At 41.4% G+C, this 25,697-nt stretch overlaps 1 protein-coding gene across 2 annotated transcripts in view; it reads right to left on the bottom strand.

Moving 5' to 3' along the window:
• Nucleotides 1–25,697, bottom strand: part of LOC144762785 (putative ATP-dependent RNA helicase DDX43) — a 989,943-nt gene that overhangs the window by 676,105 nt on the left and 288,141 nt on the right. For both annotated transcript variants that reach the window (XM_078648055.1, XM_078648054.1), the window contains exon 10: nucleotides 16,782–16,882. In XM_078648055.1, the coding sequence (XP_078504181.1) occupies nucleotides 16,782–16,882 (101 nt within the window). The remainder of the gene's footprint in view (nucleotides 1–16,781; nucleotides 16,883–25,697) is intronic.

The raw sequence follows: 25,697 nt of genomic DNA, 5'->3' as shown, positions 1-25,697 counted from the left end.
CAGAGATCCTCTATTCTGGGCTTAAGAATAAGATTTACAAGGCATTAAGAGGTTTAGCTATAGAGTTTGGCTTAGCGGATGTGGGATTTATTAAAAGAGATGTGTCACCTGGGTATCCATTCTGTTCTGCCCCACACCAGAAGATGGTTCGTCTAGATTACTTCTTTATTTCCTCGACACTGTTAAACAAAATCACCTATGAGATATTCCCGAGAATAATCTCAGATCATAACCCTATATTAATTGAGATTAAACAAGGCTCTGGCACATCCCCGAATATAAATTCCTGGACATTCGAACGTAAACTTTTGGCAAACCCTTTGTATATCGAACATATGTCTACATGGATTAAAGAATTTTTTGATATTAATCGAGGTACAGCCACTACTCAAATGGTCTGGGATTCTTTTAAGGCCGCAGTCCGGGGAGAAACTGTCATATTCTATCAATAAACAAAGGTCCTCTCAGGCTAAACTCGCTGCCTACTATAAGGCAGTACAAGAACGGGAGGTCAAATTAGTCTCAGACATCATTGCAGCTCAAGATACTGAGCATATCAAATCAAGATTGGCCATACATAAGTCCAGGCTGTACGAGGTCTTTGCGAGGAAACTGGCTGAGCAGGCTACAGTGTTTCGCTCTCAAGTTTATGAAATGGGGGAAATGACAGGGAGGATATTGGCTAAGAGACTCAGGCAGCAGGAAATATTTAATACTGTGAAGGAGATTCAGGATGATTCGGGACAAATTCATAGTCAAACTGAAGAAATTTTGGAGATTTTTCGCTTATTTTATAGCAAACTCTATACGGAGGAAAATCTATCGTATTCTTCGGAGTCTTTGCTAAATTTTTGTGGGTCTGACAACATCTCTAAGCTAACTGATGCTCAATCTGCAGCACTAGATGCCGAAATTTCATGGGTGGAAATAGAGGTGGCCATCCTTTCCCTGGCCACCGGGAAAGCTATGGGGCCAGATGGTATACCCTTAGAGTTTTATAGGGTGTTTAGACATCTTTTAAAACAAAGAATTTTCTTCAGACCTGTGTAGAGGCTCAAAATGCGGTACCACCTCCAACATGGATCCATTCTACAATTATGGCCTTTCTAAAGAAAGGCAAACCCCCTCTTCTTCCCTCATCTTTTAGACCGATCTCGCTTATAAATGCGGATAGTAAGATCTTAGCATCCCGCATATCGGGGGTAATTTCCACAATAGTTTCGCCGGTGCAGCATGGCTTTATTCCTGGCCGGGACACCTCAGACCATGTTAGGCGTGTAATTACCTTAATGAATCGGGCCGAAGTGATGAGATGTGACCTTGGCATTACCCTGTTGGATGCCGAGAAGGCATTCGACAGGGTAACCTGGCCATATCTGTGGGAGATGTTAGCAATTAAAGGATTTGGTCCACAGATCATCTCAGCCCTAAAATCTCTCTACATATCGCCCACATCTTGTATAAAATTTGGTGGTTTTTTTCCATTTCCAGAGGCACCCGTCAGGGTTGTCCTTCTTCCCCACTTTTGTTTGCTCTTTATTTAGATATATTTTTAAATAAATTGAACTCCGCATCTGAAATTCCACCAGTTTTTGTTGCTAATACTAACTATAGAGCGCTTGCTTATGCCGATGATAGAATAGTGCTTACAACCAGTATCCAGAAAGCTTTGCCAGTGATAGAGGACCTTGCTACTCATTTTTGGGCTTTTTCTGGCTATAAGCTGAATATAGCTAAGACCCAAAATTTATGTGTAGGTCAGACTCCCCCTCCATCGATTCCGTTAGTACCGGTAGCAACATATCTGGGTATTAAAATTACTTTCCCTGTATCAGATATCCCAGCTATACATTTTAACCCGATCCTTCAAAAAGCAAATACTACACTTGAACGGATCGATCATTTTCACCTATCCTTATTTGGCCGGAATAATGTATTAAAAATGACTATACTCACCAAGTTTCTTTATATGTTTCGGTCTATTCCAATTGAGTTTCCCATGACCTATTTTAAACAATTGGAAAGAATGACATCCAGGTTTATTTGGGGCTACAAAAAACATCGTAGATCCTATAAAAAGATGATCCTACCAAAATCCAGGGGGGGTGGGGTATTCCATATTTTTTGTACTATTATGTTGCGTCTATTCTACAGTTTATTTCCCCTTTGATCATCGGGGGAAAAGTAAGGATCCCTCAGAGTCAGTTCCCTTCCATTTATGAACTTATAATGGGAGAAGAGTGTCGCGGCTGCTTTCTAAAAAATATAGAGCCAAACTATTATAAAAAAAACTAAATTTAAGACGCTGAAAGCAGCATTTGGAGCATGGAAGATAGTCAGGCATCAACTGGGAATTAGGAAACTCAATTTATTCACCCCTCTCTGCTCACAAAATATTTCCATCTGTGTTTCAGGATTCGGTTATGTCTCAGTGGCGCAGTAAAGGAATACAATGTGTGAATGATCTATGGCAGAATAGTCGGTTACTTACTTTCTCGGAATTAACATCTAGATATAATTTTTCAACTCCGGACTATTTTAAATATTTACAGATCCATAGTTTTTTTAACTCCTTGTCATCCCTGGAAGTTTCTGGCATTGCTAGGATCCCACTTATTGATCACTTGTTTACTACCAAAAGGATCAGTCATTATTATAGAGCTCTTTTGACCACATGTCCAGATGACTTAGAGGTCTATGCAGTAAGATGGGCCGAGAAGCTAGGTACCGAAACTATCTGCCTAGAAGAATCAATTGCTTTGGCTAATACCGTTTTGGTCACTGGTAGAGCCCGTACCCAGCATTACATGGTCCTATATGATCTATACTATACGCCCTTAAAAATGGCGTGCGACGGTTGGCATAACATGTAATAGTTGTGGTTGTCAAGCTGCAGATTCGATACATATGTTTTTTGCATGTCCACTGTTAGCTCCCTTTTTAGAGGCAATTCAGACATTTCTCACTACAGAGCTTGGGTATTCATTCATTCTAATGGGGGAACATGTTTTAATTGGGGTAACCCCGGATGTGTTACCAGAGGGAAAAAAAGCTCTTATATTTATATCTATGTCCATAACGAGGGCTTGTATTACTCAAGAGTGGATCAGTCCCTCTCATCCCTCATTTGAAGCATGGAGAGCACGCCTTTTAGCCTCATATAATATAGAGGAAGCTATATACAGAACAAAAGGTAGAAGGAAAAGATCCCTTGGAATGAAAATCTGGGACCCTGTTCGGCAATGGATTCAGGGGGAGTTGATTTGATTATTATAATCTGCCACTGTATATATCCTATGATGCACTTTTTTTTTCTTGATCCTGGACTGTGTTTTTCTATTTCCCGGTATCTTTCTCTTTTTTCTTTTTTGGCTGGTTAATATTATTTATCTGTGTATTTGATGCACTTGCTTTGTTGAAGTAATCCTGTACAGCTTGCAAAAAAAAGTGCAAAATGATAATAAAAAGATATTTTTTTTAAATGGATACAATACTTGCATACAGTAAATGACCCTGGACGTAACGGTTGCGAGATAGGCTTTTCCTGGCACCATGCCACAACAGCTGTGGTCACTTATTAGAACGTAGCTGCCGTTGGAAAGCTGTCTGAAAAATGGCTATATCTGTGTTGCAGGAGTGCCATGCAGGTGACATGAAAGGTTATTTGATGAACCCTCGCAGGCTCCATGCAAGTTAATACCTTGACACAGAAGTGTACCGCTTAGTGATTTTTTACAATTGTTACCACTAAGAAATACCTCCTTTTTGCCTTCACTATAACATTTGTGTGTATAAGGTAAATTCCAGGTTTACTTGATGTATCCTTTACCCAACCTTTCATACAGGCCTGCTGGTATATATTTTTGGCAATACTTAAACTGGAAAGTTGTTATCAGAATTGTAATTGTTCCGTGAATTATCCATTCAATGACAGGTCTCTCTGATATTGTCAATGGTAATCTCTCAAGTTTTTCAATGCTCAGAATCGTATAGTCTGCTCTTTTTTGTGCCAAACGGATTTGTTTCTCAGTAAGGTTAAAGATAGCAAATAATGACGTTATGTTGATTAGACGCGATAGCACGTAGCCTGAACGCAGATTTTGTAACGTCCAGCCTAGCTGTACAATAGAACGCAATTGGGACTGACCATGTTGTAACATTAGTAAGTCCTGCTCTATTATATCAATAGCAGATGATACAATCCTGTCCAGTGAATATATTCTGGAGGACAGAGTCGTTAACCCATTGTCCACTACAGAAAGTTATTTTTTCCAAATTAATACGATCAATTTCTCGTATTTTTTCTGCAGTTTCAATTTGCGTTACTTTCCAAGCTTCGTTGTAAGCAGCGTATATACCGGCGTATATGAAACGTTTTTGACGCTGTTTGCGAGGTCCCAGTATGAAATCTCGCAAGTCAGCACCTTCTTTAAGTAAAGTCAAGTGTTGATTAATTTCAGCCAGTGTGGATTTCTGTAGCCATTCGAGGCATAGTTTCCCTACACTGTATGTTGTAACTATCTGTGGATGTTGTCTCTGGGAATATCTTGGGTCTGGCCTAGTCTATTTGAACCCCTGTATTTTGTTCAGGAATCTATCTTAACAGTTATTTGTGTCTGTGGGCCAGATCAACCATTTTTTTCCAATCAGGATTTGTTCTGTTTTGGTGTAAAATATGGGATACGTCTATCTCCACATCTGTAGTGCTATTACTATCAGGTATGGGCTTTGGAATAGACGGTTTGTTTAAGTCTTTTATCTTGGCTAAACCAAGACAGGTTGTTTGCTGAATGGTGTCATTCAGGAATATTATCTAGTCTGGGATCATGCAGGCTCTAAATAATGCTTCTAGATCTTGTACCTGCCAGTCTTTTGTACCCCAGATGGTTTTTGTTTCAATGTTGTTTTTCCAAAATTCAAAACCAAATGTAACAATTTTTTCATAAAATGTTTCAGAATAAATCAATTTAGTATTTGTCAACATTGTTTTCATTCCTGTCTTATTTAACATTTTGAAATAAAACCTTTCCGGATCAGTTGTGTTAAACCCTGAGAAGTATGGGAATTTCTCATAAAATGTTTTCGAGCTGCCTTTTGGCGGTGTTGCACAATGTTCCCATTGGATATAATTAAAAACATTTCTAGGATTAGCAGATTTATGCAAATAGTGATGACCATAATGATTATAACAGTACATTTCTTCATAGTTTGCTGAACCCTGCAAATAATCTTGTTCTGTGAATTTTGCGGACATTACTAAATCTGACATCATATTAATATTTTCAAAGTCCCAATCATCAGAGAAAGTACTTGGTTTTACAAAGTCACTTAATGAAATCTTGAACTGATGTGGAAATTTCAAGAGCTCAATTGGGCCATAGATTTCATAATCCGTTTTGTCCCATGCTACCCCACCGGATATTGGATTTGCTGTGATGTTCACTGATGACAGTTCTCTTTTCTCAATGTGTGAGGATCTGTGAGGCTTTAGGACCAAGTTGATGTTCTGGCCTGCTGTGTCCATTGTACTATATTTTCCATCAATAAATCTACCCAAACATAAAACCATGATGAGCCAAAGTATGAGGGAAAGTACACCTAACACAATCCAAAATTCAATCCACTGTGAAATCAGATATGTTTTTTTGAGTTGATGAAAGAGTTCAGTCATTTTTTCTTTTAAAGTTTTTGTTGCTGGTGTTTCTTCATGTTCACTTGGATCATCAGAAAGGTCATCGAAATTGATGAAGTAGCCAGATGCAGTTCTGTCAATTGTTGGAATTGCTTCCGGATTTTCTTTAGTCTTTGAATCTTCTTTTGTCACATTAGTATAGTCTGAAGCTACATCATTGTAGACAGGTGTTTCTTGACGAACTGCCGCAATTTGGGTTTCAAGAAGCACAAGTTCCATGGCTTTGTTGCATAGTCCTTTTTTATTTACTGCAGGTTTATCAAAAGTGATTAGTCTCTCAGTTTGAACCTCTTGGATTGTAGCAAGGTTTGGTCTTCTGCTACTTCTTGGGAGTCCACTGGGCCTACTACTTATTATTGGCCACATGATTGTGGTTTTACCAGGTCGACTGATACAACTCTGTTCTCCTTTTTACCAGAAAGGGGCGGTAGTACTACTGATCTTGTTCCGCTGACAGTTAAGACAGGTACTGCTTTTCTGTAAGAAGGCTCAAATTCCTTCTTCACCGCGATCTTCTCTCTGACTAGATCCCCAATCTTTGGAATCCAAGCAGGTCTTGCTGGGACAAGTGGTTTTTCTTGAGTGGCTGTTGGCTTTAACTTTGTGTTACTTAGACTTCTTCTTGTTTCATTTAAGTCCTGTAAAACAGCCAAACGATCTTTGATTTCAAAGGCTTTTTCTTTCACCACTGAAGTCTGACAATCTAAGTCCTGGATTTTTATTCTAGTACCGAACAATAGTTCGTATGGAGTGATACCTTTTAGAGAATTTCTTGGCAGATTGTTAAGACTACGTTGGACACTTCTTAAATGTTTGACCCACCCATCACCCGAACCTAATACCCTCGCCGTTATAAATGGCTTTATGTCACGTTTTATTTCTTTCCACTACCACATTTCCCTCAGGATGGAAGGGAGAAGAGTACCGCAGTGAAATGGCCTCTTTGTAAGCTCGAGAGCTAAACGCAGGACCCTGGTCAGAATGTAGCATGCCAATTGCGTATGTGCCGATAAAGACTCTCAAATCTTTTAAAACAGTTCTGGCGTCAGCGAGCGCTGGGGCCTACATCTTAAGTGAATTTCCTCTTAATTATGGGACCGCCTTTTTCCTTCTGGATTTTTGCGTATAGATAGCCTGATGCTTTCTAGTAAGGGTCTCTGGGCTTGTGTCTCGTCGGGTTCCCCACTGCAATCTCTATTGCAGTTCTGACAATTAGTTGCAAAGTTGTACATTTGCACGCACATCCCCGGCCACCAGTATTGTGATTGTAATTCTATTACTGATGTCAAGATCTCTTGGTGCCTCAGACCCTGTCCCATATGTGCTTCTTGAATCAAGTAAGCCCTCCGGTTCGTGTTTGGAATTACTCTATCCCGAACTCCAGGGATTTGAGCAAAAGGAACGGAGTTTGCATCAATTATGTATTTATTTCCGAGTGGATAATTTAGAGGTAACGCCGCATAGTTTCCTTTCATTGAGGCTTTTACTGCTAGTAGCATTTCACCGTCTATTTGTTTTTTAGTATGCTTTTTTGTGACTACGGAAGCCGGTTGAACCGCTGCCGCTGTGGCTCGGTTAGCCAATGAATTCCCTGTAACGTGAACGCCATCACGCTGATGACTCAGTGTATGTATCACGTGAGTCTTTTGTAGTTCTTTCTGCAAAAGAACTACTTGTTCCCAAAGTTTTTTATGCTTTATTGTGACACCTCTGTCATCCTTGTAACCGTTTTTGATCCATGTCTGCATGTCATTATTGTAAGATCGGGAATCCGCGATCGGCATTTTCAAGCGCCATCTTTAAAGATCTTATTTCAGCTCGCTGAGCTGTACAGTTTGAGTGATTCAGTTTTGGTTATTATCGGTCTGAATTTACCTAAGCGCCAGCAACCTTTAACAATCGCGCACGCTGCATTGTAGGATTTTTTATCCACGTTGTAGTGTTGTGCAACCCTATCCGTGTAGATTACACAGGTGTACTGTTTGAGAGGCAGAATTTCGATTGACAGAGGATATTCATGTTCATATTCCCGATTTTCTGGTTTTTTCATTTTGGGATCAAAAGCGTGTTTCACGTCTTCTGCAGCAAGAGAATTTTCCCATTGTATCCATTTTGGATCTAATGCCACAGCATTCACATTGCGGGGACTTGTTACTGCCTCAAGGGCTGATTATGCTGTTAATACAGATATATTTCTCCCTTGGACTAGGGCTCTTTCTTTTGCTACAGCAGTTTGAACCGCAGTTAAAAAAAATTCAGTAGAACTGAATTTCATTTCAGCTTGTGTGTACAAGTGTGATTTATAAGCTATTGGAACCGTTTCTCCCTCATTAGAGGTCAGGTAGGTGAATCCGCATCATCCTGGGATGACTCTGATTACAAGGTTGCGTTCGTTTGCGCGTGTTTGCAGTTTTGTTTTAGTTAACATGTCTGTTTGTAATGATCTTAACATTTCTGTGTGTTTCTGAGTCCAATTAATTGGTTTGAAATCAGGTTTTATTAATTCATAGAGGTTTAACCCTCTCTGCATAATTTAGAATGTATGTTCTTCTGAAATTCAGGAAACCTAGTATTGATTGTAAATTCTTCAGCGTTTTTGGTGCTTGGAGTACAGCACACTTCTCTAAGAAGTTGTCTGCTAGGCTTTTGCCTTCACTTGATAATTCATATCCTAAAAACAGGACAGTTAGGTGAGCAATTCATGACTTTTTTAAGGTGAATTTGAACCCTTCAGCTGCGAACCCAAGTATTATGGTGTTCACTCTTTTCAAGTGTGTCTCCAGGTCATCATCTGTGAGATAGATGTCATCGACATAAGATAATGCCTCATCATATATTTTTAGTAACTCTGTTACCCTTGCTGAAAATAATCCTGGGCTGTTCTTGAATCCCTGTGGGAGTCGACAGAATTGTTTTTGCGACCCCATTGTTGAGAAAGCGGTCAAATACCTGCTTTCAGGTGCAATGTTTTGACAAAAGAAGCCATTTGAGATATCTAATGTCGTTTTATATTTTTTGCGCACGATGTTATTCATTAGTGCTGCACTGTGTGAGTTTTGTACTGCAAATGTTTTGCAACAGGAGTTTAGGTGTCTGTAGTCCAAAACTAGACAATATGAATCGTCTGGCTTGGAGACAGGAAACAAAGGATTGTTCATTTGTGAGGTGCATGTTTCAATTACCCCCTGATATTCAAGTTGATCTAAGATCTCCATGACTTGTGTTTTAGCTTCTTGCTTAACTGGGTACTGCCTTTGTGCAGTAGGTTGATTTTTTAACTGAATTTTATGGTGAGGAGAATCCTCATCCCATCCTACATGATTTTTATATAATGCAGGAGCTTGGGCCACTGCCCATTTTCTAGCAAATGTGTATTTTTTATGAATTGGAATATGATTTGAGAAGGCAGGCATAATCATTTCTTCGCCATGAGGGCACTCCCTGACAAACTCTGGTGGCCAGTCTTTCTCAGCTAACAGGATATCATAGCCTTTCGAAAGGTTATCCCAAAAGAGACACTTTATTTTCCTAGTTTTGTCCCCCTCTATACGCAATGTTATTTCATGTAATTTATGGGGTTTGCTAACTCTGGTGTCTGCAGTTTCCACCTGAATGTATTCATTTGTGTCCACTTTCTCCAGAAGATTCATCAGGATCTTGCGAACTATGGTTACTTCTGCTGCGCTGTCTAGCATTGTCTGGGCCCACTCTCCGTTTTTCAGTTGTGTCCTCAGAATCCTCGGCATGGTTTATTTTAATACTGGCTACCTTTTTTTGGGGGGAAATTGTAATTTTTTACTTTGATGAGCAGGTTCCTTGTCTTTGGACTTGACGTGCTCTTCTTTGTGTTCTGACCGTCCTCTTCTTTCCAATTTCTGTGAGGAATTCTGATCGAGAGGGACGTGTATCAATATCTTGATATCTGTCAGGTTTTCTCAATTTATCCCTATCTCTAAGGTTGTATCTTTTCTCTGAGGGCTCCCTCTGAGGAGACTTGCCTCCTCTTTCTGGAGATCTATCTCTCCGTTGAGGAGACCTTCCTCTGGACTGAAAACGTTCTTCTCTGGGAGTGGATTGTTTATTACCCTCCCAACTCTTTTTTGGAGTGTTCAGATTATTTTTAATAAACGTTTTTTCAGGATTTTCTGTTAGTTGTGGTTTTAGTGGTTTGCCACCCAAACTATCTCTACCTAGTTCTTCATGGGATATTTCTATGATTCTGGCAAGTTTAAAGGGTTGTTCTGCTATATCTGTTTCTTTAAATTTCTGGCGGATCGCCACAGATGCTGCTTCTCCTTTTATGTTGGCTAATAATATAGCCGAGACCTGCTTAAAGTCTTTCAGTAATTTCATACCCAGAGTTAAAGCAGGTTCTGGAACGTATTCATTTTGAATCTGTCTTAGTACGTCTGGTATAACCGCCATGGACGGAACACCATGTGTTTTAGTGTAAATTGAAGCAAAGACTGTGCCCCAAGTGTCACAGTCCTCCACATGTGGTGCGATCCCCATTGGAAGACAGATAGTCAGAATTCTGTGTTTCTCATGAGGTGCGGTATCTGGAAATACTGCCTCTATTTGAGTGATTTTTTGAGCTAACCAGAATGGAATTTGTTCTCGTTTAGCGGGTATTTTGCCAATGGCTGAATGTATATTCAGTGGTGTAATTTTATTTGTGTTCCCTGTTGAGTGGTGTGCTGTGGAATTCTTATTGCTGGTTGGACTGTTGAAGTCCTCATGACATATTGGACCAATTGTCTATGTATTTTAATTAGTAGTTTTAGCTGAGCAAAAAGTTCCCGGTCTCACATTTTTTCAATGTCGGGATGTGGTGTGTAGCTGGCTAGAACCGGCCATGTGGCTCCTGGTCTACCTAGTGGACCGAGCCTGGTGATGTGATTTTGATGTTTTAGGGCGCCATTTAACCAGAGCAGGTGCTCTTGGTATATTAGTGGAATCTCAACGCCCTCAAAAGGAGTGTATTCATCCGGAGGTTCCTCTATTTTGTAATAGTGGAAGTCTTGTGTTACAGCGTGTGCTGCTGGAAAATGTATCCATGAATAGAATACCTCTGTCTGCCGATATTCATGGGCCTCTACCAAGAATATGACTGTACCACCTCTCCGTGAAGTTTAAGAGTTATAGTCCTTCTTACATTAACCGGAATGATTATAGCATTTGGGTCTTCATTTTGGAGACTTGTGTCTTCCGTTAAAAGTTGAGTTGCCAAAGCATCTCTTTCTTCGTCACCTTCCAGCATTTTACTGACAGAAAGTTTTTTTGTTGCAGAGCAAGTTTCAAGGAGACAAAGATTAGGTGCACAATATTTTGGAACACTGTATCCTTCAACGTTGACTAAACCAAAAACTAAAACATAGGAATCTCTTCCTACTAAGTTCCGGCGGATATTAACCTTTTACCCACTCCAGACGACTATTGGAGTTTTTACGGGAAAAGGGGTCTGTGTGAAAAGCAGGACTGAGTTACTCTAATGTCTTGCGTTAGATTATCGCCTTACCAAACGTTGGGCGCCATGTAGTGTAGTTCCTATATTCCCAATAGGCTCTGCGCATTGGAATAATATAAACAGCAGTTTAGACGTAGGACTGAGGTAATTTAGGTCTCTACTGACTACGTTAGACTTAATTAGGTTTGCCAGCTAGCTCAGAGGTCACTAGAAACTTTCTCGAATGTTCAGGAAGGAGTTAACTTTCCTGATTAGACAAGAAAGGATTAGTTTCTGACAACTGCATAAACATGACAACTTTTCACACGACTCTAGAGATATACTCTTTATTCTGAGGGAGCAAACAATAGACAACTATTTCACTCAGTCAATCGTGCATGCTTAATTTCACCAGGAGTGCAGAGAAATAGAGACGGCGTTTTCAATAAAAGGTGTTATTTATTGAGCAGTCTTCTTTCTCAAGCAAGAGAAATTAATTGCTACAAATGCAATACTTATCATGAAATAAAGTGCGTACAGTAAAAGGAGTATTATGAAATAATACTGTAAAAGCATTGATATGGTTTCTGAGCCATATGATACTTTAAAACGGATAAAATATATACATCCATAAAATCATTGACTAAACGTACTCAACTGGTGCTTCTAAGATACGCCTACCCCGGTATACCTGACCCAAGCCCAATACGTGGGAAGGAGTAAGTAAGTTGCAGTTTAAGTTAAGTTGGTTTTTGCCAAGAATCTGAATCAAGAATTCTCTCAAGGTTTTAATCAGCTCCGTACCTTGGTTCTAGAATGAAGGAGGTCTTGTATCTATCTCTCGGGACTCGATCTTCCAGCAACCCGCAAGGGTGACTGGAAACACCGCAGCTGGAATTTCTCGGCTGGAGAAAAGACAGCGTCTCTCTTAGTGCATCAAATGGGAGGGTCGGCTTTCTTCGGCACTCGCATCAGCTGGGCATCGGGCAAGTAGATAGCCGCTCTGCTCCAAACCACCATGTGTTTGCTTAAGGCAACGTTGATATATTTATACCTGAAAGGTGCTGAGTCTGACGTAAGGTTGGACATAAGACGTCAGTAAGAACTAACAGTTCTTTCAGGACTCCAGGAGTTCTTGTTCAAATCAAAACAAAAGCAGGGGGATTTCCCGGGCTGTTGGAGGCTTGGTTTGTTTAAAGAACGCGTTGTACTTTCTAGGAGTCTATGGGAGTAGCCTTGCCGTATTTGGACTGCATTGGCTATTACTAAATACGGACATGATTCTTATGCCTTTATAAGGATATGTTTTGTTATAACCGCATAAGGGCATGAATCGGGGATATCTAATTAGAGTCCTAGATAGATTCACAATAGTTTGTGGAAAAAATAGAACAGGTTGTGCAATGACTTAGAGTAGATTTAAAAAGTAAGAAAAAGGGCACCTCAGACACGCAATCTAGACAAGGAAGGCAATTAAGGTGGTTCAATCTAGAGTGCAAGAAAAGGTTCATATGGAGAGAAGAGAGATGCCTGTGGATAAGGTATGCCCAGGGTAGACTGGCTAATTTAATTAAACTGAGGAAAGAATATAAAACGCTAGTGAGGAATTGGAAGAGGCTTTTTAAAGAAAAATGTTGGGAAAACCTGCTGGAAACAATTGAAGCAAAAAATGTAAAAGGCCTTTGGAAGCTGATGCAGGATGTTTTCAGTCGGATCCCGGAAATCATGAGCTGCGCAGTGAAGGAGGCAGCCTAGGAGGATTATTTAGGAGAATAAAATGAGGCAAGTAAAGTGCCACTAATAAGTAAAAAAACTCATTGGGGAGGGGCTGTAGTAGAGCTAAAAACATCTTTTGTAGTAGAAAAGTAAAGGATACAATTGGGAAGTTAAATCTAACTCGTGCAGCAGGACCCGACAGTTTACCTGCCAGCATAATTAAATCACAGCTAAACTGGTGGGCAGAATTCCTATCCCATATGTTCTCAGCTATACTTGACTCTGGTCATATCCCTTAATCCTGGAGGGGGCAGTAATTAGACCAATACACAAGAAAGGTGATAGGAAGGCCCCAAAGAACTACAGTCTGATTAATCTGTTGGACGTTGGGGAGGAGTTTTTTTCTAAAATAATCCTTAGCAGATTGAAGGATTGGGTGGAGCAGCAGTCGATTGTGCAACTGGAACAAGGAGGTTTTAAGGAGTGCCACTCTACAATTGATCACAGCTTTGCCCGAAGGACGGTGGCGCAGAAGTCTATAGAGCAGCAAGGGAGACTGTACTGCTGCTTTGTAGACTTCTGAGCAGCCTTTGACCTGGTGGATAGGAAATGTTTATGGGAGAACATGAGAAGGTATGACGTCCTTAAAGATCTCCAAATAGTAATGCAGGAGTTGCATAGCCAGGTTTGGGCCCAGGTTATTAGAGACACAACGGGGGGTTTGACACCTGAAATAGTGATTAATAATGGCCTAAGACAGGGTTATGTACTGGTCCGCTACTTTTCGCCATATTCTTAGCAGATTTTCCATCCTAAGGTGAATGGGAAACAACTATCCTGTTTACTGTATGCTGACCATTTAGTAATTCTCAATCAGACAGAGATGGGCCTACAAAGGAAGCTAAACGTATTTAGCATATATTGTGCGGCAAAACGACTAACAGTAAACATGGATAAAACTAAAATCCTGTGTTTTGGGAAGAGAGATCAGTAGTTAAATTGGTATTTAGGGCAAACCAAATTAGATATTGTCACAGAGTACAAATAACTCGGATATGTAAGCTCCAACTGCACTGACAGTGGTTCCAGTATAAAAATGTGTACACACATTTTCAGAGTTTTGCAATATGAGGCTATGTATAATGCTCCCAGAATGCGCTTTGATAGGATGCAAATATTTGAAAAAGCTTAAAAGCAAGATTGATGAATCTTTGCTTTCAAAATAAAATGTTCATAAAAAATTAAAGCAGATAAAATGTGTTTTGCTAAAGTACTGTAAAAGTTCAGGTATGCAGCATCATTTAGTAACGTGTTGATGCATGCTAGTATTTCCCAAACATATTCATAGAGGAAAATCAGTGTAACCAGTTTCAATAAGATTATGAGAAACAAAAATAAACAAGCATTGGCAAGCCAGTGGGTCTGAAATTGGTGGTCAGCTTTTTTAGTTTTGTCAATGTATGACTTATTTTGCCATGATTTTGTAAAACCTTATTTGTGTGGGAGCTGCCGGGCCCTCACCATTCTAAAAAACATTGGCAAAAGCGAAAAATTGTTTTTTGGTGTTAAAAAGCACACACTGCCACAGTAGTTACTGGCACTGAACAAAAATAATTTGTGTGCTGATATGATCCTTGTGAAGAAGCAGAATGCTGTCACTCACAGTGAAGCCAGCCGATACAGAGAGAGACACAATTTTAATAAACACTAAAGGTCACAGTCAACGCCAGACCAAATTAGGGGCCCAATTATTAAAGAAAGTCTCAAAAGTGCACCCACGGTATATGTCCTTCATTAAGTGCAGCTACACAGCTTTCGGGAATTCCCAAGAATTTACAGAAGTAGAACAAGAAAAAGTACTCCTAGAAAATATTTGTGAACTGCATTTTAGCATGAGCAAATATGCATATGTAGATTTGCTCATGTGAAAATCTGAGTGTTTGCAAGTTCACTTTCCCTCCAACCACTTTTTTCCCCACTCTGGAAGAAGGTTTACGTCTGCCATTGTCAGGAGTACATTTCCAACATTTCTCAGTATGGGAAAAGATTAGAGAAGAGTTGTTGGAGAGCCCTAAAGCATGCAAGTTAGTAAGATTGCACAGGCTCAAAATGGCATTCTATTCCTGGAACTATTGCTTCACTATTTTCAGTGCCAGTATGTAGATCTGTGGAAACGTGGCAACATAACAGGATTGCAAGCATTCAAACACTACTATGGTATGAGCCCTGGCATAATCAGAGAGGCTATATCAGAGCTCTTTTATAATAAGATTACTGCCATAATTTCTCGCTGCACTACTTGGCACCAAAGGGTCAAGTGGATTTTGTTACACGACAAGTAGATTTATGAAGCAACCTGGCCCAAGGACAAGTAGATATTTTATCAAATTCCACACCCCTGTTGGCTATTGTCCAATTTGACTCATCAGCATCATGCAAGTACTGTCAGAGGGCACACACTCTGGGTCAGAAGCTTAAGGTCACCCAGGCTCCGAAAGCGCTCCAGCTCATTCTGACAGTAATCACAGTGCTATACAGTGAACATGACTACTCAAGTGATGACGAAGTGGCCCTATCCTCGACATGCGATGCTTCCAGCAGAGTATGAACAGCAAGGTCCGGGGCTAAAGGCGCAACCCATCCAATATTTGAAACAAGCATTTGCAAAGCCGAAAGAAAAAAATAGTGCTTACCGACTAACGAAGGAGGCAGTGTAACACCACAAGTAAAAGATCCAGTCCTGATGGGCGGTCACAAAAGGAGACAGGGCGGTAACAAGGAGGGACTAAGAAGCCTCATTATCAATCGGAAGCCAGCATTTACCATGGACGATGACACCAGCCAATGAAAAATATGTTAGGGGCTTCCACAGCACTTCTAAAACATACCCTACTACAGCATGCCTCGCAAAGTGAGCAGCGCATGTGCTGCAACGCTATGCTTAACCTAAAAAAGGAATTAACTATGGTATCCTGGATTGCTTAACTTCAGGAACACCTTAATTGTTTAAAGACATCTTGCAACAAACGTGAATAATGATAGTCTCCTCAAAATTCAAAAAGTGTATTGCATTAACATGCAGTACCATTTCACCTTCGAACATGAGATTATATCATTGCATTGAGAAGTATGTTTTTTCAAGTAATAGTTTTCAAACATGAACTTAGAAACATTCATGCTTCCACCCACCCTGACAACAATCCCAATAGTGAATGAGCTAAGAGGCACAGCAGGATTAATCCCAGGTTGTCTGGTCTCACGCTGTGCAATTCAGCTACTACATGTACATGCTCCAATTCCCCTACACCCGCCTTCCAGCCTAAACATCCCCCCCACTCACCTCCCTCCCTGATCGCCAGCAATTCAGCCTTTGTTCACACCACAGACCAAACTTTTCAGCCCTTGGGAAAATGTTTGTGAGTGCCCATGCCTCAGACCATGCTGTATGCACATATACATGTCAATCAGTGGTTCATTTGTAAATAAAATAAAAGCCAAGGCTCTCGTCAGGAAGCAGCTTGCACCAGCTTATTTTTCCTGTAACACCGCCTAAAACAGAGCCGACTACTAACCAGGGAGAGGATGTGGCCTTATGGACAGAACTGCCACCTTTGTAGCTGGGGAACCAGGTTCGAGCATCGGCATTGGCTCAACATCCTATCATTCAGAGCAAATCACTAATCTCTCCGTGCGTACCAAAAATAAGTGTGTCCTTTGCTGGTGCTCATGAAACATGATAGCCGGTGTTGATGATTAAGTGCCGGTGCTGAGCACCAGAAACCACCGGCTCAAATTAAGCACGGATGTCAATACAACAATCATTTGTTACATTGATAATTTTCAGTTACAGGAGCAATGTCCACAAAACATACAATACCGCCAGGAAACCAACAAAGCAAAACACACATTTAAAAAGGGACCGATTACCTTGTCATAATTGTCTGCCTGTCAGGACGTACGTCGATCAAAATCTTCATTATCTGTGGTTCAAAACCCATATCTAGCATCCGGTCTGCTTCATCCAATACCTACAAAAAACAATAAATGAAACAAGAAGTACACATTTTTCTGTTGGGCATGCCTTTACAAGAGAATGTTTCATTAATATGTTTGCTCTCTTAGCAGCTTAAAACAAAGATTGAACTCTAAAGTTATGTGAAATGAGTATAAGTATCTCCTAAAGTCAATATATTCACCGGGATAATTATCTCTTAATGAATTACAGTACTTTTTCTTTTTTTTTTAAACAAACTAAGGAAGCTGCTTTTCAGAGGAGTAAATCTATTTTTTATGAGTAGGTTTACCTGCTGTTATCTCTTAAAACAACAGAATGACTAAATGCTAATCATTAATGAAATCCTATGAAGCGAGCATGATGTTTTCCACCCCTATCCAAACTCCATGGTTTGTCCAAAGTAAAGCAGAGTAGTGCCCACAAGACAGATACATTTTATATTTAAATACTAAGCGCCACATCTGAAAAGAGGTAAAGGCATAATTATTTTATATTAGAACATTGTCAAGTCAAGTCAATGTAAACTTTATTTCGGCAATTGCTGCCATAAAAGCACAATTTCATAAATAACACACAATAAAATATACTAGTAAAGTTAAAAACAGTGGCGGTTGGGAACAGAATGGTAGTAGATTTTTCTTGAAGATCTTAAGGTACAATAGGCAAAAGGACAGATGGTAGTTTAAGGGAACAGATCGCATCTTAAGGGGGGAATACATTATGTGGGCCATTTCATTTAAAAGTATAAATACGTAAGCCAAAAAACATGATTAAAAAACATAATTAAACGACAAGCGTCAATTATTAACAATTAAGATCTGAAAGGAGAACATTAAAACAGGGAGAATCATTACCTTACACAGCCTTAGCTTTTCACTAAACATCTGCGCTTACACCACATTGCCAAAAGAAACTTTGTTATTGCAGCACCAAAAACTGGGTGTGTATCATACTTGAATAGCCTGAGAACATCTCTAAAGTTCCTGATTCCAAAATTCCTGCAGAGTTGGAGAACCCACTTTGATCTTGCAGCCTTGTAGGCAGGGCAAAAAAAGATCACGTGGGCCTCTGTTTCTTTGGACTCATTGCACCCGGGTATAAGGCCGGCTCCATTTTGTAGAGTGACTTTGCATCCAGAAACCTAGAAGTTAAACTTGATGGCTGTGTCACCCTATGGGTAGACATAAGATGGAATTCTTTGATAGCAGAGTTTAGCGACTGTTTAGAGGTGGCAGGACATGACTCCTCAGGTGAAGACCACATATCGCTCCTTCCAATTTGATGGAGGGTGTTCCGAATATAGGATAACCAAGGGATTTTTCCCGCCCCTAAAGTGAACATTACTGATTTTAATTCCGCTCTATAGTTGGCCAGCACGGGAGAGCATAGAACATTGTAATTTTGAGCACTCCATTGCAGACAATGGAGTGCTCTGTGCTTCTACAACCCGGTAGAAGCCCGCAGAATAACATTCTAATGCCGTTTTCCATTTACAGCTACTGTTGTTAGACAAAATAAGGAGGAGTCCATATATAATAATACACTTTGTTCACTTATGGTTAAGGCGCCTTAGGATAGGATAGGAGATTTGACACCTCAGGTGCTCATTGTACTTCCTCTGAGTGTAGAACTCCGAAGTAAGGAGAGTACATGTGTCTGTAGAATATTTAAGGGTTTGTGATTATAATTGTATATAGTTGTCCTTTGTGATTTTGAAAGATATTGGATTTTTTGTTATTTCGTGTTGCATATATGTTGTTTTATGTACATGTATGTTTCAAATATATATATATATATATTACCTACTGGCGGTCGCCAGTAGGTAGTTCTAGTTAGGACCTACTTTCCATAGGAAATCCACAACATTCTATTTGGAATAACTTTGGCGTCGGTGGACGAATCTTCGTGAATTTCTCCAAGAAAATGGCCTGCTCGGTTCCGCTGGGGAGGATTTGTCAAGTGGGGGCCGAGAAAAAAGGGGGGGTCCCAAAACGTGTTTACCCTATGCAATTTTTTATAGGGACCTTTAGCCAGGGCTACAGCCCGAACGGCTGAACGGAAGTATAGCAAATTTGGCAGAGAGGTAGATTTCATTTCACAGATTGTGCTTTTTGTTACATGGTGTAATTCCGTTCAGTAGTTTGAGAAAATTACAAGTAAAATCATAGCAATATCTAGAGACGGAGTCCGATACGCGTACCGAAATTCGTACAATTACGAGCACGAGCTGCATGCTGATTGGATGTCAACTGTCTGTGAACACTGCAAACCAGGAAGTGTTGGCAGCCATTTCGTTCGTCACTAGAAGCGAGTCACAAGAAAACAATAAAACAAAGTTGAGAAATAAGGAAACGGGGCAGGGTAGAAATATCCTGACTCTCTAGGCTTGCTCAGGGGGTCGTACATGGATTTTTAGGGTCAATTTTTATTTATATTTTTAATAAAAAATCGTGGCGAATGGTACTCGTACGCGGTGGAAAAGGGAAAAAAAACTAGAAGTCCGTTTTATTCATTAGGTCTCGGGGGGCAAATTCCGGGGGCAATTTTTAGAGCTATATTTCTATGACAGTATGTAAAACATTCCGTTTTTTTTTCCTGCATCAGTTGTACTCTCTACGCATGCGCAGCCTTGTTTGCAAGTGCACTTTTTTTTCTTTTTCTTCAAGTTCGCCAAGCAAACCTCTCCTGATTTTAGGTATTAAATTTGCCGCTTTCTTTTCCCGGGTCATGTGTGTCATCCGGTGCTATACTTTTGTAATATATTAATAAACATATTGTATGTATATTTATTTGAAATGTAGTGTCGAGGCGCTAACCGTTGATTACATACTCTGTCCAACCGCCATTTTTGTAGAATTCCTCCGTTATTTTGATTATACCTGTTACTTTCATTTTACCCTGCGCATATTTTCTCTATGATCAATGAGATTTCCTGCCACAGACACCACGGTGTTTGTCCTTGGCCTCGGATCTTATCAGACTTGGTCACACGTATGCCTAGAAACTAATTTGAAGGACGTAAGCCACAGCCATTACAACGCGTTTGTCAAAAAAAACATTATTAAGATTATGCGTTTATCATGCGTGGTAAATGTATACTAGTTGTAAAAGCATGTGTGGTAAAGCGATATGCGTGCTAATGGTTTTGTGGTGACGATCACGCGTGCTTATGAACCGGGTCTGGGCGTGGTGGAGTCTAGGGCACCAAGCGGAGGGCCACGCAGCTCCACTCATACAATATAGAAGTAATATAGGATTTTTAAAACTTTAAAAAAAATGATTTCATAATTATCCTAGATTAAGTCTTCTGTTAGTATGTTCATTAAATACATGAATATATTTTTTTAAACAATTAAAAACATTCGCGTCTTTCGCGTACGGGGCGCCGTACATGACGTCACACGGAAGGTTTGATGCGACGCGTAATGTCAAAGCGTATTCGTAGCGTATGCTGAGAATGATTAGCAGTACAAGCTATAGTGCGATCACTCTCTCACTGTCAAATCAGAGCACAGGGCGTGCTATGAGAATGGTTAGAAGTGGTCACTCATTGGAGATCCAATTCAAGTGTGTGGCTTATCCACAGTATCATAACGTTGTTTTTTAACCTGTTTAAGTTTGAGGTTTGCATGAAATACTATGGTATAGGCAGATATGGATGTTTAGGCAGCGCTTATCTCCATGAAGCTTGGTTATTACCATTTACATATAGGTGCCTAGGGAGGGAAAAGAAGTCTATGTGAATGGCGAGGATTGCATAATAGCACCAGATCACTCCTTAATTTGAAGACACATACAATTGCATGGCTCTTGTAAACAAGATGCACCTAATTTGGACTGAGTTTTGAAAGGTAGTCCCACACCTGCTATCATGACGTTCAGTTTACTAGAAACTGGAGTTATTTACTTTGAAATAATGGAGATTGTTGTGCAATGTTAGCAGGCATCGCTTACATGATTACGGTAACTGAGCGTGTGGTTGGATTAAAAAAAAGTTGTGTTAACTCCTCTGCAAGGGAAGCTGGATGTTTCCATCTGGCTGTCTATTTCGACCTTGAAAGCAGAGTAAACCAAATGAGTCGTATAAGAGCACTATTGCTACAGAAACATTTGTCCTTCATGTAGCAAACACCCGCACAGAAGTGCATGCTTTAATAAACACAGACGTGCTCTTGAATTTTGGGGAGTTGATTTAGAGTATCTTTAATGTGTCCTTGACTACGGGGTTACCTTACTTTTTTAAAGTTAGAAGGAGTGACTTCTGTAGAAAGTATATTTGGTGTCTTTTCGGGATTTTTTCATTCGATTGTTTCCAGCATCTTTGGTGGATTGCGCTTAATACTCGCATTAGTTACCGGTCGGTGTGCTTTTATTAATTTGTTTACATAAATATGGATGCACATCCTGCAGCAGACGACAATATGTCCCGGCTGTTGATGGTTCGCAACCGAATGATTAGTTATTACGGAGCGCTGCCGCTGGCTACATTGAGTGCAGCTTATGGATTATCGTTTTCATTTTCCATTGCCTGAGCTGTGAATTCGACTGGGCCCTGTATTTGTGTCTCTCCAGTACGGTGTCTCCCAACGCGGATTATGACCAGCTGATGAGCCCCTTAGTAGTTCATGACGTGCTCTGTTCTGGCTGCGGGATTATGGCCTTAGCAGCGATACATCGAATATTGGGACGTTGGAATGTTTTTGCAGCGGCGCTTGAGTTCTTGGCACGCAGATACATTGAAGATGACCAGAGTTTTCCTCCGATGGTGATAAAGGCTCCGGTCGTTGAGGACCATGTATGTTCATTCCCACTATTGCATTGGATGGCTGAAATGTTTTCAGATGAGAACAATGACTTCCTGTTGGAGGCTGTTGCTACATACTGTGCTCACACGCTGTTGGATTAAGACTCTTTGATTTTTCTACGTATTCTTTATTATTTAGCTACTGCTTTCTATCAAAGAGCGAATAACTTTTTTTTGGAAATGTGAACTTGACTCTGCTTTTTGGACTTGGACTCTGCGTTCCTAATTTGCCCACGTTTATGTTATGTTATGTTATGTTAAAATAAGTTTATATAGCGCACGGCTACTCTAAAAGAGTGTCCTGGCGCTTTCCACAAGCAGCTCAATACAGAATAACATAACAAGGAAAGCCAAATACAAGAAACAGACAAAAAAAACACCAAAAAGAAACTAGAGATTAAAAAGCCAAGTCTTCAGGCTCTTCCTAAACTGAAGCAGATTAGGGGTACTGCGTAGCGCCAATGGAAGAGAGTTCCACAACTGGGGTGCCTTACAGCTGAAGGAGCGGCCCCCAGTGCGGGCCTTCCTCACACGCGGAACCACGGCTGTAAAAAGAGATTCGGACCGCAGTGAGCGGGCTGGACGATAGAAGGCCAGCCTACGCCTTAAGTACCCGGCCCCTGAGCCGAACAGTGCTTTGTGCATCAGCGTCAGGGATTTAAACATAATCCGCTTCCGGATGGGCAGCCAGTGAAGCATTTGCAGCAGCCCAGAAGCTCGCGCTCGCCTATGCAAGCCAAAGATGGCACGGGCAGCAGAATTTTGAGCCACCTGCAGGCGCTGGACTAGGTAGTCAGGAAGGCCCAGAAAAAGGGCGTTGGCATAATCCAACCTGGATCCGATGAGCGCTTGGACGGTAATCCGCCTATGCTCCGCAGAAAGCAATGGAAGGAACTTGCGGAGCATTTTCAGAATGCCGAAACAGGTGCCGGCCAGACCCAGGACATGCTCTCTCAACGAGAGCTTGTTGTCCAGTTTAACACCAAGATTTTTGGCGACCAATGATGACTGAGCGGGAGGGCACATTTCGGACGGCCACCAAAGCCGCCACTCCGGGTCGGTGACACAGCCGAAGAATAAAACCTCCGACTTACTGGAGTTGGCCTTCAGGCTGTTCCGCTGGAGCCAATCGAAGACCATGCCCAGACAGCCCCGAATACTCTCTCCATCAAATGCCAGATCTTTACCGCATGTGAAGAGGAGTTGCGTGTCGTCAGCGTAGGACACGATCTGGGCCCCATAAGCCTCCACCGCCGCCGCCAGAGGGGACATAAAGATGTTAAACAACGACGGGCTCAACACAGAACCCTGTGGAACCCCAACTCCCAAAGGCGGCATCTCGGCGGAGCTCTGGGAGACCCAGACCGTCTGGCGGCGTCCTTCAAGAAAGGATGTGAACCATTTGAACACCGTCCCCCTAATGCCGATGTCATGGAGCCTGGCGAGGAGCGCTACATGGGGAACGGTGTCAAAGGCCGCTGACAGGTCCAGCATGACTAACATGGCCTTGCCACCAACATCCAAGGTCTCCCTGATGATCTCTGAGACCTCCAACAACACCGTTTCCGTGCTAAAATTAGGGCGGAATCCGGATTGGGAAGGATGGAGCAGATTGTTAGTTTCAAGAAAGCTCGACAAGACGCCATGGACATGTTTTTCAGTGATCTTCACCAGAGCCGGGAGGAGTGAAATTGGCCTATAGTTGGCCAAAACATCGGCATCAAGACCAGGCTTTTTCAGGAGGGGATAACCATCGCCCTTTTCCAGGTGAGAGGGACACACCCCTCCCACGTTTATATCACGTGCTTCGATCAAGGAAGGGTGCCGTGGGGCTGAGCCTTGCACTCACACCCTGTTAAGTTAGCATGGGTTTATTAGAAGCTTACACGCTATTTTTGCTTTCCTGCTCTGCTTTGCACACGACACTCAGTTGTGATATTGTTTAGAGAAGGCTGAGTATTTTGCTTTATATGAGAATAATTTGGTATGCTAGATTTGTAAACTGCCTAGCTAGTTTTGTGTGTATAGTGAAAGCATGGAACAACAAGGTTATCTTGAATACTGTGTCTGTTATTCAGAATGATCCTCGCACATTTGAGCCATAACACATATGCAGCTGTGGCCACCTCGGATACTTGCGCGTTTCATAATGCATTGTGGAGGCAAAGTTACACACAGTTGGAGAACATTCGTATCTTGACAGTTTGTGGAGCACTGAATGTGATCCACAACTGCTGAGTACCAGAGGTATGGGTCTGCCCGATTGCGGTGTTTGCCTGGCCACAATAACAGCTGCTGGGCCATTAATCTCTGGTAGGCGTGGGAAATTCCTTCCATGGAGTGTCTTGCATTGACCTGACCTGCCCACCATAGCCCTGATGACGTGCCTGTTACATTATTTGAGCCAATCACGTTTAGATCCAAAGTCACAACGTGGGTGTCTCTACACTTCTCTAGCCCTGCCCATACCTTTCTGCCCTTTATTTCTGGGCCTAATCCCCTTACTTTCTCCTTTTTGCCTTCACTACGACCAAAATCGGCTCACCCTGTTTGAGGAAATAAGTTTGCCTGATGACTGACGCCTCTTGCTTACAGCCCTCGGACTTGCCTCCTGCCCAGCAATCAGCTGTTCCTTCGACTTCTCCGGAGCTCCAGCTATCTCGTGTGCACTGCGCCAGCACCCCATTCAGTTTTAGGTCACAGGTAAGTGAAAGCGTATGGGTGGACTTGTATTTCACTGTTTGCACCACTACAGCTGTACACATTTGAGGAGGCAGGGGCGTGGTTAGTAGCGCGAGTACTTGGCGCTAATGTAAGACCGGCAGAAATGTGTGACCCAAAAAGATCAGAAAGACCGGCTGCATAAACACGTTGGGGAAATTAGGTCGCATTAGCTTTCATATACTTTTCAGGTCTTAAAATTGAAATTTTCCTCCGTGACTCGGTGCGGCAGGAAAAAACAAAAACATTCCTGAGAGACAGACAGCCGGGGCATATCTGTAGGCCTTTTTTCAAGTTAAATCATTTTTCTTTTCTCCACTGTGCGAGGAAGAACTCAGGCCGCAGCTACAGTGTGTGGCATTACAGCATTACAGTAGTTAATCTCTAACTAACGCATATTAGTGATATATTCACATCCCCGCAAGGACTGGACATTGTCACGCTTGTGTGTGGCACTTGGCAGGGCTAAGCTGAGCAAATAAAACTCTCCTGGTAAAGTCCTTTCTTCTTCCGCCTCAGGCAAGTGGCAGGCTGAGGTCTTTTCTTTACGCCTGGGATGAATCCGACAGACTCTCTGACCACTGGTGAACACTGGGCCAGAGACTTCTCTTTGCTTGCAATAAAGTCATTTGTTGGCCCCCACGTGTGCTGCGCAAACTCTATGTTGCATCCCCAGCAGTGACTCGGATACTCCTGAATCAAGAAAGCGCTAAGGAGAGACAGGGATCACGCTCCACAAGACTGCCCCAAACAGGCTGATATCACTTTACAGGCCAATAATACACCACATGTGTTTGGTAAACTTTAAGTGAAGAATATACTTTTTAAAGAGTAAGGGAGATGAAGTGACCAGAATAATCCTGATAATCCCGAGTTTGAAAGCGAATCCTTTTTGTAATTATTTGTCTTTCAATGCTCCCCAGAATTTAAAACAACACTAATATTTTTGAGGAAAATGGGTAATTTCGGACATTCAAACTTTGTTCTCCGGGTAACAACGTTTCACTCATAGAGTCAGACATAAAACTTTGGAATGTCCACAGAAACCCTGTAAATATCACCCATAAACAAACCAGAACCTTGGCAGCTATGGCTATGATCCTGCATGATTTGGCATCTGGAGCCACAGCCGTGAATGCACAATTGGCTCTACATCCTGCAGCACAGGAGATGCAGCGCTTGCCACCTAAGGCACAACCAGACAGGCATCAGGATTGTGGTCAGGAGAACTTTTTTTTTTTTTTTTTTTAAGATGCCTGTGCATGGCGTTATTCAATGCTCCATCCATCACCACCCCCTTTTG

Source organism: Lissotriton helveticus, chromosome 6 (assembly GCF_964261635.1).
Source record: "Lissotriton helveticus chromosome 6, aLisHel1.1, whole genome shotgun sequence".
Taxonomy (NCBI): domain Eukaryota; kingdom Metazoa; phylum Chordata; class Amphibia; order Caudata; family Salamandridae; genus Lissotriton; species Lissotriton helveticus.
This window is presented reverse-complemented; position numbering and strand designations above follow the sequence as displayed.